Source organism: Chironomus tepperi, unplaced genomic scaffold, assembly GCF_022539635.2.
Source record: "Chironomus tepperi strain 1889 unplaced genomic scaffold, CSIRO-AGI_Ctep_v1 contig_163, whole genome shotgun sequence".
NCBI lineage: Eukaryota > Metazoa > Arthropoda > Insecta > Diptera > Chironomidae > Chironomus > Chironomus tepperi.
Genome location: NW_027226285.1, coordinates 2,026,294 through 2,043,375, shown reverse-complemented (window position 1 = coordinate 2,043,375; position 17,082 = coordinate 2,026,294). Strand labels below are relative to the sequence as shown.

Here is a 17,082-nt window from a genome sequence, read left to right as displayed (position 1 = left end):
TCTCTCATCATTTGAAACTGTGTCTAGAAAATAACTCAAAAAACATTTTAGACAATTTTGACAGAAAAAAATAGTAAGTAGGGTAAGAAAAGAACAAAAAGCAAAACTTTCTGTGACAAAAAAGGCAATTTTAAATGAACTCATGTACTTAATAATCTATTTATTCTATTAAGCATCTAAATTAATAATTAATCGTGAGGAAAAACGTATTACTTTTCAATATTAATGAATTTTATGTATTTTTTTCTTTTTTGAACCTCTCTCTTTTTATATTTTCTCTCATTAAAATGCATTTAAAGAAATATCGATATACATAAAGTTGCATATGGCAAGGAATCAAAGAAAGGATATTTAATTATATTTTTTTTATATAAAAAATGAATGATGTTTAAACTTAAATCGTCAATAACTCAATATTATTATAATTCAACTTATCGTTTCTCTGATTCCATTGTCTGTCTCTGTGTATATATTTTTATGTATAATATTATGTTGAGAAAAAATTAAATCTAAGTTTCTCTATGATTCTCAGTTTAAACTTAAAGATTTTTTTTATAATTTGTAATTAAATTTAATGGTCGTAGAAAAATAAGAACTGTTTGAAAAAAAGAGGACCTATCCTTAAAGTCCTTAAAATATGTATATATAGTTAATGTGAATGTTATGGTTTCCTTTGAACATATTATTTTTTCGTTTTCTTTTCATCATCTGATGTTGTTAAGTTTACTGCTGATAAAATTGGATTTAGGATAATCTATTGTTTTGGTGGTTGTTGTATATTCAAATTATAAATGAATAGTAAAAAGGCGTCATTTATGCAGCTATAAATTATTATTCTGGACCTCCTTTCTTGCCAATGAGCGACTTATGGATGTGTGGAATAACACCACCACCAGCAATAGTTGCTTTGATCAAGGAATCGAGTTCTTCGTCTCCACGGATGGCTAATTGAAGATGACGTGGTGTGATACGTTTGACTTTCAAATCTTTTGATGCATTTCCTGCCAATTCGAGGACCTATAAAATAAATCATAAATAAGTATATGTATTGTAACGGATGAAAAGAAGTAAATATTATTTTACAGAATCTTAATTTTCATAAATTTTGCAAATAAATGGGGAATTGATTTATGCTGAAAACATTTTAGATGTAAAATAAATCAATTGAAAAGTCAATAACATACAGAACATGTAAAGAAACAGAATGAGAAATCGGAGAGAATGTTTATGGAAAGAAAGGAACAGAAGAATAGAGTGAAAACAAAATGGCGTTGTTTGGCGCGCGTCGGTTTGTATTTTTAAGATCCAGTAAATTTAATATGAATGAATGATAATTACCTCAGCGGTCAAATATTCCAAGATAGCAGCGGAATATACAGCAGCAGTAGCTCCAACTCGTCCATGGCTAGTAGTGCGGTTCTTCAAATGTCTATGAATACGTCCAACGGGAAACTAGACGAAAATTGACAACAAATAATTTTTTATGTGTTAAAATTTTTGTTTTGTACCGCCAAAATTGATGCTTTTAAAAAATTTCATCATTTTTCTTTAATTACCTGCAAACCAGCACGTGCGGAACGGGAAACTGCCTTAGCTTTAGCTTTTCCTGAATCTTTTCCAGCTTTACCACCAGCCTATTTTTGGGCAAAAGATGTTTAATTATAGTGATGAGTTGAAGGTTAGAATGATTTGTTTAAAAAATTCGAGAAAAATCAAGAAAATCCTGATTTTTGATATATACTTGTGTAGTTTTGGCTCTTAGCCATCAGTTAATGTATTTAACAACACTCTCTTACCATTTTTAATATTTATTTTCTGCTTTAAAACTTTAAATTTAGAAAGCTTGACTACTTTTCGCTTTGAATTCTTCTTCTATAATGAGCGACGTTCAGAACATTAAATTTTTTTTCTTTTAATTTTAGCATATTTTTCCAAATAATCGACATTTACCTGCACTTTGTCTGACTGTCACATATGATTAAATATTCTTAATTAGAGTTATTGTCTGGCAGTTATTAACTTAATTAAGCAAGTTATTAATAGTTTATAGTTGTTAATAGATAGTTATTCATAATCGCATATTCGCTTCTGTCAAGAAGAGTATTATAATTTTTAAACTTGCTTGGAGTGCGTTCAGAAGAGATTTTTAATTTTCGTTCAGTTTGTGATTGTGCAATTTTTTCCACTTTTCTAAATGAAATTTCGCATAATATATAACAAAATTTATATAATATCTGTCAATACATGTATAAATTAATTAATTAAGCAGTATCATAGCGTGACAATTTATGAAAAATAGAAAAATATTTTGGCGCGAAAATTCAAAATTAATTTTTCCGTTTTCAACGGCTTCCTGTTATTTTTGAATACAAACATTGTTTTTGTTAATTTTCATAAAAAAGTTAAAAATTTAGTTAAATATATTAAATACAGTTAAATTTCTATTAAATAACAATGGCTTCTAAAGATAAGCCAGTGGCTAAGAAGGCTAGCAAGAAGAAGAATGCATATGAACAGCCAAAACATCTAAAAACCGGATCGATCATAGTCGACAATTATAAAAAGCAATGGAAAATTGGCGTTTCGATTGGTAAATTTCTTAATTATACTAATTAAATGACTAAATATAACATATAAAAATGATTTATAGGAATGGGTGGCTTTGGTGAGATTTATTCAGCATGTGATGCATCTTCAGGAACTAAGAAAGTTGATGACTACCCATATGTTGTTAAAATTGTAAATATTCAGCATAAACTCTTTGAATTTCATAAGATTAAGAAATTTGTATCAATTCTTTAGGAACCACATACCAATGGACCACTATTCGTAGAGATGCACTTTTATATGCGAAATGCAAAAAAGGATGATATTGACAAGTTCGCAAAGGACAATAAAATTAAATCATTGGGAATGCCAATATTTATTGGTAGTGGATCACATGAAATTGAAAGCATTAAACATCGATTTCTCGTAATGCCTCGTTATGGCAAGGATATTTGGAAGATATTTCTTGAACAGAATCGAAAATTTCCATTACATACAGTCTATAGACTTGGTTTACAACTCATAAATGTGCTAGAATATATTCATCAAAGAGAATACGTTCATATGGACATCAAAGGAACCAATATTTTACTTGGCTTTGGATCAAATGATCATGTATTTTTACTAGATTTTGGCTTGGCATGTCATTACAGTACAAAAGAATATAAAGTTGATCCGAAAAAGGCTCATAATGGTACTATTGAATATACTAGTCGAGATGCACATAACGGAGTTCCAACAATGCGTGGAGATATTGAAATTCTTGCATATAATTTGATTGAATGGGCAGGAGCAAAACTTCCCTGGACGACATCCAATCAAATCCTTCAAAAACCAGTAGAAGTTCAAAAACTAAAAGAAAGTTTTATGAAAGACACAGAAAAGTCATTAAAATCAGCCTTTGGATCGATTCCAGTTCCATCACAATTGACAGCATTTATGAAGTATGTTGAGTCAATGAAACATAATGACGTTCCTGACTATAAAAAGATTCGTAGCATATTTGAAAGTGGATTAAAAGAGTTGAAACAATCAAATAGTGGAAAATTAGATTTTGTAAGTAAATCAAAAGACAATGAAAAGGCTGCAAAATCGCCGATAAAGAGAGCTCCAACTAAGGAATTAGAGAAAGCTGCTAAATCGCCAGTCAAACGGGCTCACACATTGACAAAAGATCCTGCTGAGAAAGCTCCAAAACAACCTAAAGTTTTAGCATCAGCAACTACAGAAAGTACAGACGATGATCGACCATTGAGATCAAAGCGTATTAATGACAGAAAGCGATATGCTGAATTGAATAGTGATGATGAGGTAGAAGCTACTGTTACTAAAAAGACTGATAAGAAGAAAGAAGAAAAGTCCAAGCCGACTCCTGAAAAGAGTGAAAATAAAACCGATAATAAGTCACCTCGCCAAAAGAAAGCTAAGGATGACAAAAACGAAAAGGTGGCAGCTGGTGCAAAAGGCAAAGTAATCTTAAAGTCGTCGGCTGGATCTACTAAGAAAACGGTACAATTAAATTTTGATCTTGATATATCTTTTGATTCTGATTTAATTGTTACGGTTAATAGAAAAGACAAAAAGAAAAATAATAGCGACGAAAAGGTACAGAAGGAAGAGGAGAGCAACAAGAATGAAGCTGGGTATTATAAAGGAAAATATGCGAAATAGTAACGATATTAATGTTTAAGATCTAATCATTTACCTCAATTATAATTTGTATTGTTTTGTTATCTACAACAGACTTAACATAATTAATAAGCAACATTTTGGCCATTTAATAAAGTTTTTTTTGATAAGAAAATATTAACGATTTTTGTAATTTCAAATCAATGCGCTTATTTCGCAAGTATTTTTTGAAAGTGATTTTTTTACTGGCATTGAAAATAGAGTGAATCATTGCTCACAAAAATTAATTGTTTTAATATAATATAGGGCATACAAAGTATCCAGAATATTTTTATACATTATTTATTCATTAAGGAGCACCCGTACTTGATAGTTGGATAGATTAACAGACGGAACTAGTGAAATTTTTAAAGCAAATAGAAATGACGAAATTATTACTTGTAATTTCGATTCTATTAATGAATTTATGCAATCTAATTGCATTAGATATCAAAGTGAGTAATACGCACATAAATAAATACGTATTAATTAGTTCATATTAACAAATAAATTGAGGCGAAACTGATCAATTCTGTTGATACGGTTATCTCTTCTATTATTAATTGTTTTTCTTTGTTTTCGTTTTGCCATGTAATACATATATTAATCCTGATAAAAATAGAAAGACATACAAGGTGAAAAGTGTGCAGTTATTGAACCTGTTAGAAATTTCACTTTCGATTTCACCGAAATTGTTAGTGAATTGGGATATCACATAAATGGAGATGATGATGATCTCGGGCAGTATTTCTTCAACTTATGCAAACCATTAAATAGAAAATGTAAAAATCAAACAGTTGCGGCTTGCCTTATCAAGCATAGATCAAAGGAGGAAGTTATCATCGGTATGTAGTGAATTTATTTGATTGATTTGTTCTCAATAAAACATAATATTAATTATAGGATATGATAGCAAGTTATACTGGAACGATGGACAATTGAGATTTAGTTATGTAGGCGAATCGTGTAAAGACAAGACTAACTACACCTTGAATGTGATGCTACACTGTGATTATCAAAATAATAAGAATGATTTTCTTGGAGTTTTCCACCTTGAAGATCAATGTGAAGTCAATATATTCATGAAATCTCCTAAAGCATGCTTGCCGGTTCCTGAAAATATAAAAAGTGCTAAAATGTTTGTAAAAACACCATCAAACAAGACACTTAATTTTAATGCTTTAAAATCATCAAATCATATCGCTAGTGCAAAAGAGGGTTCCTTTGTTATCGGATTTCCAATTTTATATTCTCACGACGTAATGTGTGAAGCAGGTTCTACTGTTTGCTTTGTTAATAATACAGAGACTGATATAAATAAGAAATTTAAGAATGTTGGTATGATGACGTCTGATATCAAGTTTGAAAATGATCATCCCATACTTGTACTGACGAGTAATGAAGAATGCAAAGGAACTAAGAAATATTCATCAAAAATTACGTTCATTTGCGATAAATTTATTAATGAAGGCTCGCCAAAATTCATAAAAGAGGATGATTGTACAAATTATTTCGAATGGGAAACAAAGTATGCCTGTCTCGATGAGAAATCTTGCCAAATTTCTGGTCCAAATGGAGAGCTTTATGATTTTAGTACACTTGTTGGATTACAATATTCTGTTCCTCGATCAAATAAAAGCAACGAAGTAATACATTTCTCTTTGTGTTCACCGGCTAAGGAATGTGACAATGAAAATTGGGGAAGTTGTATTGTCAAAACAGACGAGAATGGCGTTAAACAAACAACTAATATTGGAGATTTCAATACAAAATTGCAAATTGATAGCAAAAATGTTTTTCTCAAGTACGATGGCTCCAAATGCAACGGAAAAGGAGATTTATTTTCAACAAGAATTGAGTTTATTGTCGCAGACGAGGCAAAAGATGAGGAGGTTGTGCTAATTGAAGACAAATGTGAAGTTGTATTACATTTAAAGACACTTCTCGTTAATCAAAATGTCAAAAATTGTGTCGTTAAGAATCGCTATGATGTCGAATTTGATTTGAGGCCATTGATTGATTACAATGGAAATTACGAGGCGACGATCGATACAAAGGAATCAACTGATGCACGTTATTTTATCAATGTTTGTCGTCCACTAAACTCAAAATATTCACTTGATTGTCATGGAAATAGTGCAGCATGTAGAACAGTTGTTAAAGACGGTAAACATGAAGAGGAATTGAGTTTGGGACATTTTGAGTATGCAATGTCTACAGAACTTGGAAAAGATAGAACAACAAATGTCTTGATGAAATATTTCCATGGTTCTAAATGTCCAACAGACAATGAAGAACAGATTACGACAACAATCACATTCTTTTGCGACGCTTTAGCTGGTTTGGGAAATCCAATTCTAAAATCAACGGAACATTGCGAATATAACTTTGATTTCCCCACAAATATTCTGTGCAAGGAACAACATTTAACATTAAAAAGCAGTGATTCATGCGAGCTACTGAATGATATAGCAAAGAAAAGCATAAATTTAAAAACGTTTGGCATTTTTGAGAGCGATAATGTGAAAGTTGATATTTGCGATAACGTCACCAAATTCTACACGCTAAACTATAAAGACTCGTTGGTTGTCATAGAATATGCTAGTAAAGATAAGGGTAATTAAATTTTTTTTTTTCTAATTTGATTAGAGCTTTTTAACTTTAAAAAATGTTATTCTCATGTCTATTACTGATTATCTCTTTTGAATAGATATCCAAGTTCAATTGAAATGTGGCGTAAAAAATAACACGAAAATTTATGTCGGCCAAGTGAGTCAAAACTAATTGCTTAGATTAATAGTTTGTTTAATACGTATTTATATTTTATTTGTAGGATGAAATATTAGTCATGCATGAGTCGAATTTGATTTGTCCGTTTATGAACATATCGCCTAGAATGATGGAGTTTGATGCAAAACCAAAGAGTGAGTCTGAAGTAAAAACCGTTACAGATGCTCCCACTAAAGATGAACAAAAGAAGCACGACGACAATACTGCTGGATTTTCTATGGGTAAGTTGTGCCTTGATTGATTTAACTTTATGTAAATAATTAAATAATTATTATTTTAGGATACGTTTTCCTGATAATATGTTTGGTTGTTGCATTCGGAGCATTCTACCTAGTAATACGACATCCAGAAAGACGTGAAATAATTATGAATATGGTTAAATTCAGATCGCGACGTAATATCAGATACGCTCGGGTAAGATCGACGTTGATTTTTGATAAATTTATTATTTCACATGATTTTTTTATTGAACTTTTTCAGAATCTAGATGATGATTTAATTTTAAACTAGTTGAATTGAAAGACTTAATAGATTTTCACACAAAAAAGTTCCTGTAGAAAAATCAATGTGTGCTTATAATCCTTTTTGTTGTTTAATTCCTAAAATCAATTTGTAATCGTAAGACTTTTATAAATTTTATTCTTTGTGGTGATGGACATATGTAGACATTTCTATCTTTGACTAATCGTATGCTTTCAGTTACTATTCATAAACCAAATTAACACTTTTGAGATTGCCATCTAATTAATAACTTGCTTCTGTTCTACCCAATTCCCTAAATGTATTAATTTTTGAATGTTCATTATCTAGACTTAACTGTTTATTTTTTTCTCATTCGCAGGTAAATTTAAATGAGGAATCAGCTCTTCTAACAGATAACAACGACTTAATAGCGTCGGACAGTGATGATGAAAACATTTTACTTTAAGTTTAAAAGATTATTAATTATTTATTAAATTTAATTTATACCTAACCGTGAAGTAATAATGTGATTTTGAAAGCCGTACTTAAGTGCTACCTTTCTGCTGGTTCTAAGTCATTAAAGTTTGTTTTTTAATTTAACATAATTTATATAAAAATTGCTTTAGTAGATAGAAAAAATGCCAAGCTATTTAGTTTCAATCAAAGACACAACACCATAAATTGTACTTATATCCGTAGATTTTCTAAATAAGATATCCCAAAAAGAATTGTATTTTTTATAATCGAGAATAAAGATTGTTAATTTTTTGTAGTTAATTTTGAGCAATAAGAAACAATTGAGACTAGAACTTTATTACTTAATAATGATATTAATTGATAAACAGGACAAATTATAACTAATTTTTTAGACTATAGATACCTAATTTAAAGAGTTTTTCATTTCGATATTGATTGGATTCCTTTCCATGGAGTCCATTATTTTCAAAGCTTGTCTCATATTCAACTTTGTCCAATCTTCAGAATCTTTGAGCTGATGGAACTTCCTAAAAGTTAATAATCATTAGTAAAGTTTCAGTCATGTAATGCTTAAAAAATCTTACATTTTAATGAAGCCAATGCAATTTTCTTCCAAAATCTTGTCATCGTAATGATCAGCTAAGATGAGTGTTTCCAAGACATTTTGAAGGTTGATATAATCAGACAGGCAGGAAATACAGACAGTTTTCAAGTTGTTCAATTTGAACTTTTCAGCAACATACAAAAGTCTTGAAGACAGATTTTGATTTTTGTCTATAAATCCGGTGTATAGGTATAACAAAAGAGCTTTCATGGTTTTAGGATCAATATCGTTAAGCTTAATTGTGTCGGTTCCTTGGTCAGCAGTTTCGTTATCAATCAATTCCATTAATACTGGACATTTTAATGCTATTACAAATTTATGAGCTGGAATTTCTTCTAAATTTGAACAAACTATTGTTACATCACTCAAGTTTTCAATTCCGCGGATTTTTTCATAATCCGTAAAACTTAAAAATTTATCATCCTGACAGTATCTTAATGATGTTTCTGAACCTAATTTTTGAATTTCCAACTAAAATTGTGATATAAAATTAATATTTTATAAATCTTAAAATATATAACAGCTTACCTCAATAACAAACGTCAATGTGTTATCTTTAAGGAATCTGTTCTCTGTAAGCATGTCTTGTGGTCTAAACATGTTTGAAAAAGAAAATCCTTCATTTTCATCAAATTCGAAAGAATTTCCTTGGTCAGCATCAAGGAGTTGCATAGAACCATCGAATTTTTCAACATACAGGCGTGCCTTAATTGATATATTATCGTTATCTATACGCCATTTGAATAAATAGAATCCACAAGGATCAGTTTTTGGATAAAACTCAAGGATCCATTTACTTTTATTGTCCTGAATATTTATAGAAATAATTCTGCTAACATTCTTATTTTTAGTGCACCTAGTTAAGGATTCTCTAGTAATGTTTTCAATCTTCCAATTTATTTTACGATACACAATTAAATTTGACATTTTAGTACTTTAACTTAACTTTTAAACGTAGAACAAAAGACTATCACAGAGCAATGCGGTAGAAAATATTAACGGTCAAATTTTTTTCAAAAATTTAATTTTCATAAACTTTACAAAATTTAGGGTTTTTAAATTTCTTAAAAACGAGAAAAACAATAATTTCAAAAAATATAGTGTATTTAAGGATTTTCTGTAAACTTAATGTATTTAAAGCGATAGATAAGAAATTGTTGAGTGCAAAAAACAACAAAGTAACTTGAAAACAAGTCAAGTTTAAAGAAAAAGCTAAAGATAAAATTCTGAAATTTAGTTTCCTTATTTTTAATTCATTTTTATATAAAGAAATAGAGCAATATTTTAACAAATAGCTATGTACAGTAACAATCAGACTCGACATCCTCCACCTCATCAAATGTACACATCCAGTGTAAGAAAAACATAGATTTTTGTGTCATAAAAATTTCATCAAATAATGTCATTTCTTTTTCTTCTTTTAATCCAGCAGCAACCGCCTCGAAATGATTACAATAAATCTATTGGATCAGGACCTCAATTTTATACAAAACCTCCATCAAATCTTCCGTCTAATCAAACAATCGAGTTCGATGAAGGTCCCAAAATTACAGTTTTCATCGGTGAGTTATATTAAGTCGGCATTATTCAATTTTATGCTAATTTCTGTTTACTCAATCAGGCAATATAAGTGAAAAAGTCCCAGACGCTATGATTAAGAAAATTGTTGCTGCTTGTGGACCTGTCGCGAATTGGAAAAGAGTTTCAACATTTGGGTTCTGTGAATTTGAGTAAGTCATTATTCATTTGATAAAAAGTGTGTATGAGTAATCAGTATGTGTTTCATTTTATAGTGGTCCAAAATCTGGAGCCAGAGCTGTGAGATTATTACATGGATTTGAAGTTGATGGAAAGAAGCTAGTGGCAAAAGTTGATGCCAAAAATCAACAGTTACTTGATACGGCAAAAGATGAAGAAAATAAAAAATCCGATGCAAATAATACAAGAAATTCAGATGCGGCAAATGAAAAGAAAAATGACGAAATGACAATTGAGAGATTAAGTCAGATAGTTGACGAACATAAAGAGGAATTAAAGGCAGCCAATTCTGGTGAAAGTAAGTTTATCTATTACATCGAGTAATATAATTTCAAATTTATAATGCAAAATAATACATTATAGATCAGCAACATCATCCAAGGAGTAAACAGACAGTGCCATCAATAGAAATTGAGGAGGGAAAGAGAGATTTGATTAATAAAGAAATTGGTCGATTTCGTAAAAATGCTGAGGAAGAAGAAGCTAAAAAGGAAAAAGATAAAAAGAAACGTGAAGAACGCGTAGAAAAAGATCGTTCCGAAAAGAGACATACTCCATCACCAGACCGAAAAAGACGTCGTTCAAGATCCAGGTCCAGAGATAGAAATCGTGAAGTCGCAGCAAGGTAAAATTAATAATGTAAATACACAACTTTTTTTGATAGTAATATTATTAATTTGTTTAGGGAAAGGGAGAGAGAGCGAGAGAGGGAAAGAGAACGACGTGAGGTTGATAGACGTCGTGAACAGGAAATGAGAGAAAAGGAATCAAGGGATCGTGATAGATTTCGAGAGGAACCAAAGGTAATGAAAAATCCAAAAGAAATTCAACGGGAAAAAGAGATTGCTGAAGAGGAGTATGAACGTCGTCGAGCACAAAAACGTGCCAGAGACAAACATGAAGACTATCTAGCTCGATTAGAGTAAGTTATACATCAATTATATATCATCAAAACAGATTCTTTTATTAAATATTTTTAGAGCATGGGAAAGCAGAGAACGTAAAAAAGCTAAAGAATATGAAAAACAACGAGAAAAGGAACTAAAACGGGAAGAAAAACGAGAACGGGAAGCTAAAATCATGAAGGAGTTCCTTGAGGATTACGATGACGAACGAGACGATCCTAAATATTACAAGTAAGATCTACATTTTAATACTTAAATTTACTTTGACTTAAATTTCAATACTTAACGATTATTAATTACAGAGGAAAGGCTTACAAAACTCGTATGGCAGATAGATTGGCTGAAGCAGATGCTGACTTAAAGGATCGTGAAGATGAACGAGAGGAATTAGATAAATTAAAGGCTGAAATTTTCAGTGGAAAATATGACAATCCAACTCAAGAATTTGAACGACAGAAACAAGAGATGGAGGATAGGTATAAACCGAAAATTTTGATTGACGTAAATCTTGAGGAAAATCAACAACGTGAACAAGAATATCAGAGGGAAAAAGCAAGGGAGCAAGATCGTATAAGAGCAAAAGAACGTCGGTTGCAACAAAAGGAACGTTATGTGAAAGAAAAATCAGCACGAGAACTTTCAACTATTGATGTCGAACCAATTGACTCCGATTCGAGCGGTGCTCATAATTTCTCGCCATCAAATGACAGGGAACAATCAAATTCACGTGATGGAATGGACGATGAGTTATCAAGAAATTCACTTTTATCAAATTCAAATACGCCAACAACACCCAATAGTCCTGGACAAAATAATTCATCAGGTGGTAATTCAACAGGAATCGGAATGGGCTTTAGCTTAAGTTTAAATAAGAAGCGCAAAATCGATCCTAAAAGTGCTTTCAGCATGGATGATGATGGCGAGGAAGCAAATGGACCAGCCAAGAAAAAATTGGTACCTTTAGATTATGAAGATCCAGCTGCAAATAACAAGAAATCGAAACGTGACGGTGATGCACAAAAGAAATCGGAAGCAGACATAGTTCGATCACAAGAAGAGAAACGAAAATTGCATAAACAAATTATTGACAAAATTCCCATAGATAAGGAAGATCTCTTTAATCATCCACTTGACCGTACCGAAATTGATGGAACTATTAAGAAGAAGGTTCAATCATGGATCAATAAGAAAATTATTGAATATATTGGTGAGCCCGAGCCAACTTTAGTCGATTTTATATGCTCCAAATTATTAGCAGGAAGTTCTCCGCAATCAATTTTGGACGATGTAAAAATGGTAAGTTTAATTACATTTCTATAAAGGTATTGACCTCGATTTGAATAGGAACAAAACAATAATTCAAGTCAATGACTGCCTGTACCATAATATTGAATAGTTTGTTTAATCTAAAATTGTTTTATGTCGACAGATATTAGACGAGGAGGCAGATATATTCGTGGTGAAGATGTGGCGCTTGATTATCTTCGAGGTGGAGGCAAAGAAACTTGGAATAAAATAATAAGTCATATTGTAAGAATAAATACCTACTAACATATTTTTTGCGTACATTAGAAATAAAAGAAAAATCATCTTTTTTCATACAACTTATCAAACCAACTGATTCGAAATAAAGGACATTAATTAAAGAATGGAAAGTCTGGTTACTGTGTAAATCAATCGAGTGTGCATGATCGTCGATGACTTGTTATCATTTTTTGGGTAAATATTCAATTCTAAGTATTTGATATCAGAACATAATATGCTATTTGGAATTTTTAAGAAAGATTAAAACTTACTTATTATAAACAACAACAAAACAAACAAAAAATTATTAGTAACTTTAAGTCATTAATTGATTATTCCTTCATCTTAATCTTAATTATTATTGAAGAGATGAAAAAAGAATGAAAAATAAAGAAATAATTTTGATGGAATTTGACACGGATTTTGGCTTCGTCGTGGGATTCATTACCATATCGATCATTTTCTTTGGTAAGTTTAACTTAAACCATGCTTTATTGATTGTTCGTTTTCATCCTTTTCGTTTTTTACAAGTAGGCAACTAGTCCTAAATGTATCACTAAATTTAGTTAGGACTCTAGTTCATGAAGACTTTAACGTTCATTTAAAATTTGAATTCTAAAACCATACAATTGTTTTTACTGAAAACTTTTGTATGGTTTCATAATTTAAAATTGAAATGAACGTTAGATTTTCAATAATTTTGTGCTAGACATCCACTCGCGTTTGTCTCTTTGCAAAGCATTAAAGAAAGTCAATAAAAACATTTAGTTTCAAATATTCTTTTGTTAATATATTTTTATTCATACTCATAGATAGATAATCGCTGCTTAGCTCACACTTATTAAATGCATTTAATAATACTTCAATTTAAATTTATTCCACCTCGTCTTATCAATCTTAAGATGTATGTACTACAATCATGTACGTTTGAGAGAAAAATGTCGTAAAAAAAGTATTTGATATAGATAGATTAAAAAATGGAATGTTTGAAATTGCAGTTTGATTTCAAAATAATTGCCATTAAAATACACCATAACTCGTTATGATGTTCATATTAATACTCATATCACAAATCATATCTATGTATAAGAGTTTTCTTTATAATACTTGGTATAATAGAAACTTATAAGAACTTCATTAGATATTCTGAAGTTGTCATTTTAGCAATCATAGATAATTACACATATATGCAGATGAAAAGGTTTTTTGTTGATTACTATAAAAATTACTTTTACTATTTCTAAAGATTATTCCCGAAAAAATTATTTAGAGTTTTTGGATTACCTGAAAATCATCTCCTGAAATTCATTTAATTCATAAACTGATAGCTAATTGAAGCCGGCTCAATCATGCGACCGTGTGTATTGATTCGTTGCAAATGACAATTGCGACATAACAAGTGCCCGTCGAGGGGATAACAGCGTTTATCCGGTTCATCTGTCAATTGCATCTGACATGCTTCGCATTTGTAACAGTCAACATGATAATCCTTATCCATTGAAACAACGCGTACTGTTTCCTCACTATCTGATAATGGCGTTATACCTAGAAAATGTGTAAACATTTAAACTTTTATACTCAATTTTTCTTGATTGTTGTACTTACTCTTTTTACAAGCATGACATTTAGGTGCATATAAAAAATGATAATCATTCACACAATAAATTTTATTGTCCACGTCCACCTAAATTAAAATGAGAAAGTTTTTATTATGCCATGAATTATGAATGTAAAACTTACTGTAAAAGGAACTCCATCCAAGCATTCATTGCATACACAACATCTAAAGCAGCCAGGATGATAAGATTTACCTTGAAAGAAATTGCACTTTTAGTGCCTTGAATTATTTATAAACAGTTTATAGCTTACCCATAGCATGCAAAATCTGTAAATCATAAATGAAAAGATAAAGATTAATATATCAGTAAATGGATATACGTGAATAATATTCATTACCATTTCCATAATTAAATGTCCACAAATATTACATTTTTCTGATGTCTGTTGGAATCCAGAATACTGTTAAATGATTAATATTTTTATTGACTAATTTAATACTTTGCAAGATTGAGTCTGACTTACCAAATAATCTTCTTCACAATAGACACGACCTAAAACATTATAAAAGGCCTTTCCACGTAAGGCTCTTCCACATTGGCAGCAAATGAAACATGCTGTATGATACAAATTACCCATTGCCTATAAAATGAAAATTAAATTACTTCCAGTCGTAACTAAAAAACTTTTTTTTGAGCCTCATACCTGACAAGCTTGTCCTGCTCCAGTGACCTTTAGCTTGCACGTATGACAAATTCCAAAATATTCTCCTTGCTCCTCATTCTTCTCCATCTCCTCTTCTAATGCACGCGTTAACTCTTCAATCTTTCTTTCAGCATCCGTTTTGCCAGCTATAGAAAAGCCAAAGATCCATGACGAATTATTTCATGACAAAATATCCCATAACTTACCTGGACGTGATGTGACACTATATGGAAGTAAGTTTTTAAATTTAACTGTTGAAATAGGATAATAATTATTAATAAAATAAAAAAGAGGTTCCAACAGAATTATTTGTAAATGACATTTCACCTTTTCCAGATGAGCCAATTGATGGTGTTGGCGACGATGTTTTATTGACTGGTGAGTTTGATGATATTTTATTTAAATTAACAGACTGCTTGGCAGCAGCAATCGAGTCAATTTGTTGATTGGCTGCAGTTGAGTATTGTGCTTGTGGAAGCTCATTCGCTGGCGTTGTATAGTTAGTCTTTAAGTCTATATTTGAGAGAGGCGGAATAACAGGAGAACGTTGGATAACAACTTGAGAAGCCGGAATTTGGTTTGACGCTGTCTGTTTACCATTTCCATTGCTGCTTCCCTGTAGTTTCTTTGAGAGAGTTCCACTGTTCATGCATACATAGTCAGATCCATTAATATCATCCATTGCTGTACGAGATCCAGCGCTTCCGATTGATTTTGTTGGCGATGAGTGTTGGTATGAACGAGTGAGTGATTTTGATGGTGAAGCGCTTTGGGGTGGTTGTTGCTGCTGCTGTTGTTGTTGTTGCTGAATTTGATTCGAATAATTAATTGGCGGATTGATTTGGACATAATCCTTATTTGGAGACTGAATGATTTTAAGCTGCTGCTGTTGATGCTGTAATATTGTTTTCGGTGGCAAACTTTTTTGTGCTGGCAATGACGCTGAAGCGGCATGATAAATAGCATTGCCACCACTCGCAATATTAATATATTTTGAGCTAGCAGACGTATTGAGAACTAATGAATCAGACGCAAGATGTTCTCGTTGTAAATGATATGGAATTTGTGGACTATTAGAGCCACTTCGTTCATAGTAATAAATTTGTTTATTAGCTGGTGATGCTTGAGGTTGTGCTTGTTGTCCTAAATGAAAAAATATTATTTACATTATTATGACATTAATATGTATTAAATTTAATTAGTTACTAACCTGAAATAACTTGCAAATTCTCATAAATAGGTTGCGGTTCAACTTCCGAAGGTTGTGGTGTATGAGCATATCGTAAATTCTCATGTTCCTGACTAAAACTCATCTTGTTTCCATTAGAAGGACGTAATTGAGGTTGTGCTTTTGCGTTACTGGATTCAAAGTTTTGATCAATTGCGTCTAGATCTGTGACTTGTAACTTTGATCCATACTCAACATTCTCATAGATTCCTTGACTTGAAGCTTCCTCTGGCATATAATGATAAATTGGTTGAGAATAATTTACGGATTGTGGATTCGCCCTACGATTAAGCGAAGAATTCGGAGAAAATCGTTGATAATCAGATGACCCATTGTTCAGGTTCATTTGTTGTAAGCGATACAGTAATGCATCATTCTGATTGTTAGTATTATTCGACATGATTTTTATGTTTTTTAATGATTATTACTCATCAGAAGAAATAATTGTGTACAAGATTACTAATAAAAAAATTACTGCCTGCTATTTTCTTATTTTCACTGATTAATTCGTTATTAAACTTTCTTAATTTACTATTAGGGGGAACTACAGAACCTACTATAAAATATTATTAACTAACTTATCACATTAGTGAAGAATTTATTGCATAAAATTTAAAATAATCAAAAATTCTAATGTCCTTCCCTTAAAAATCACAATTTTTTTTGTTCTGTATATGAATGGAACGGAACAGCACTGAATATGAATTTTTTGAGATCGACTGTTTTGACGGTTAAAATTGCGCAAGTATTTTTACATGAAATTAGATTCTACTTAGAATGAATTCTGCTCATATTAAATCTCAGTACACGCTCTTTGCTCATCGTAGACGGTTTAGTGAAATATTCATAAATCAATT

At 31.0% G+C, this 17,082-nt stretch overlaps 6 protein-coding genes and 1 long non-coding RNA gene across 11 annotated transcripts; 4 read left to right on the top strand and 3 right to left on the bottom strand.

Annotated features, from left to right (window-relative positions):
- Positions 1 to 83: 83 nt before the first annotated feature.
- His2Av (Histone H2A variant) lies at positions 84 to 1,901 on the bottom strand. Its single transcript, XM_070637660.1, has 4 exons — positions 1,797 to 1,901; positions 1,557 to 1,634; positions 1,339 to 1,452; positions 84 to 1,017 (listed from the first exon to the last, which is right to left on the bottom strand). Exons 1-4 carry the CDS (start codon positions 1,797 to 1,799, stop codon positions 832 to 834), a joined length of 381 nt encoding a protein of 126 aa, XP_070493761.1. The 5' UTR covers positions 1,800 to 1,901; the 3' UTR covers positions 84 to 831.
- Positions 1,902 to 2,361: 460 nt separating this feature from the next.
- ball (nucleosomal histone kinase 1) lies at positions 2,362 to 4,345 on the top strand. Of its 2 annotated transcripts, XM_070637735.1 has the most exons (4): positions 2,362 to 2,590; positions 2,651 to 2,739; positions 2,803 to 4,056; positions 4,119 to 4,283. In XM_070637735.1, the coding sequence occupies exons 1-4, from the start codon at positions 2,455 to 2,457 to the stop codon at positions 4,137 to 4,139; spliced, it is 1,500 nt and encodes a 499-aa protein (XP_070493836.1). In that variant the 5' UTR covers positions 2,362 to 2,454; the 3' UTR covers positions 4,140 to 4,283. The 2 variants fall into 2 exon arrangements, with proteins under 2 accessions (XP_070493836.1, XP_070493835.1); XM_070637734.1 differs by having other exon boundaries at positions 2,803 to 4,345.
- Positions 4,346 to 4,419: 74 nt separating this feature from the next.
- On the top strand, positions 4,420 to 8,244 carry Lerp (lysosomal enzyme receptor protein). 2 transcript variants are annotated; one of them, XR_011544228.1, is made up of 8 exons: positions 4,420 to 4,670; positions 4,838 to 5,060; positions 5,119 to 6,831; positions 6,926 to 6,984; positions 7,049 to 7,226; positions 7,286 to 7,419; positions 7,486 to 7,623; positions 7,847 to 8,244. XR_011544228.1 is itself a non-coding variant. In XM_070637725.1 (7 exons), exons 1-7 carry the CDS (start codon positions 4,599 to 4,601, stop codon positions 7,931 to 7,933), a joined length of 2,466 nt encoding a protein of 821 aa, XP_070493826.1. In that variant the 5' UTR covers positions 4,420 to 4,598; the 3' UTR covers positions 7,934 to 8,244. The 2 variants fall into 2 exon arrangements, 1 of the variants encoding a protein (XP_070493826.1); XM_070637725.1 differs by lacking the exon at positions 7,486 to 7,623.
- Positions 8,242 to 9,534, bottom strand: LOC139088490 (speckle-type POZ protein-like). The gene is made up of 3 exons (XM_070637736.1): positions 9,077 to 9,534; positions 8,529 to 9,019; positions 8,242 to 8,471 (listed from the first exon to the last, which is right to left on the bottom strand). Exons 1-3 carry the CDS (start codon positions 9,473 to 9,475, stop codon positions 8,348 to 8,350), a joined length of 1,014 nt encoding a protein of 337 aa, XP_070493837.1. The 5' UTR covers positions 9,476 to 9,534; the 3' UTR covers positions 8,242 to 8,347.
- A 79-nt stretch (positions 9,535 to 9,613) lies between these two features.
- Positions 9,614 to 13,156, top strand: LOC139088485 (RNA-binding protein 25). Of its 3 annotated transcripts, XR_011544229.1 has the most exons (11): positions 9,614 to 9,902; positions 9,978 to 10,110; positions 10,170 to 10,278; positions 10,342 to 10,604; positions 10,670 to 10,931; positions 10,992 to 11,228; positions 11,287 to 11,442; positions 11,514 to 12,507; positions 12,641 to 12,741; positions 12,845 to 12,930; positions 13,103 to 13,156. XR_011544229.1 is itself a non-coding variant. In XM_070637729.1 (10 exons), exons 1-9 carry the CDS (start codon positions 9,846 to 9,848, stop codon positions 12,728 to 12,730), a joined length of 2,298 nt encoding a protein of 765 aa, XP_070493830.1. In that variant the 5' UTR covers positions 9,614 to 9,845; the 3' UTR covers positions 12,731 to 12,741; positions 12,845 to 13,046. The 3 variants fall into 3 exon arrangements, 2 of the variants coding, with proteins under 2 accessions (XP_070493830.1, XP_070493827.1); XM_070637729.1 differs by lacking the exon at positions 13,103 to 13,156 and having other exon boundaries at positions 9,981 to 10,110; positions 12,845 to 13,046; XM_070637726.1 differs by lacking the exon at positions 13,103 to 13,156 and having other exon boundaries at positions 12,845 to 13,046.
- Positions 13,157 to 13,512: 356 nt separating this feature from the next.
- On the bottom strand, positions 13,513 to 16,865 carry jub (LIM domain-containing protein jub). The gene is made up of 10 exons (XM_070637732.1): positions 16,208 to 16,865; positions 15,325 to 16,140; positions 15,204 to 15,248; positions 14,998 to 15,143; positions 14,818 to 14,934; positions 14,692 to 14,754; positions 14,605 to 14,620; positions 14,476 to 14,546; positions 14,341 to 14,419; positions 13,513 to 14,280 (listed from the first exon to the last, which is right to left on the bottom strand). Exons 1-10 carry the CDS (start codon positions 16,623 to 16,625, stop codon positions 14,045 to 14,047), a joined length of 2,007 nt encoding a protein of 668 aa, XP_070493833.1. The 5' UTR covers positions 16,626 to 16,865; the 3' UTR covers positions 13,513 to 14,044.
- LOC139088493 (uncharacterized) lies at positions 14,005 to 16,709 on the top strand. Its single transcript, XR_011544230.1, has 3 exons — positions 14,005 to 15,230; positions 15,334 to 15,375; positions 16,238 to 16,709. It is a non-coding gene; the product is annotated as an uncharacterized lncRNA (long non-coding RNA).
- Positions 16,866 to 17,082: the final 217 nt, after the last annotated feature.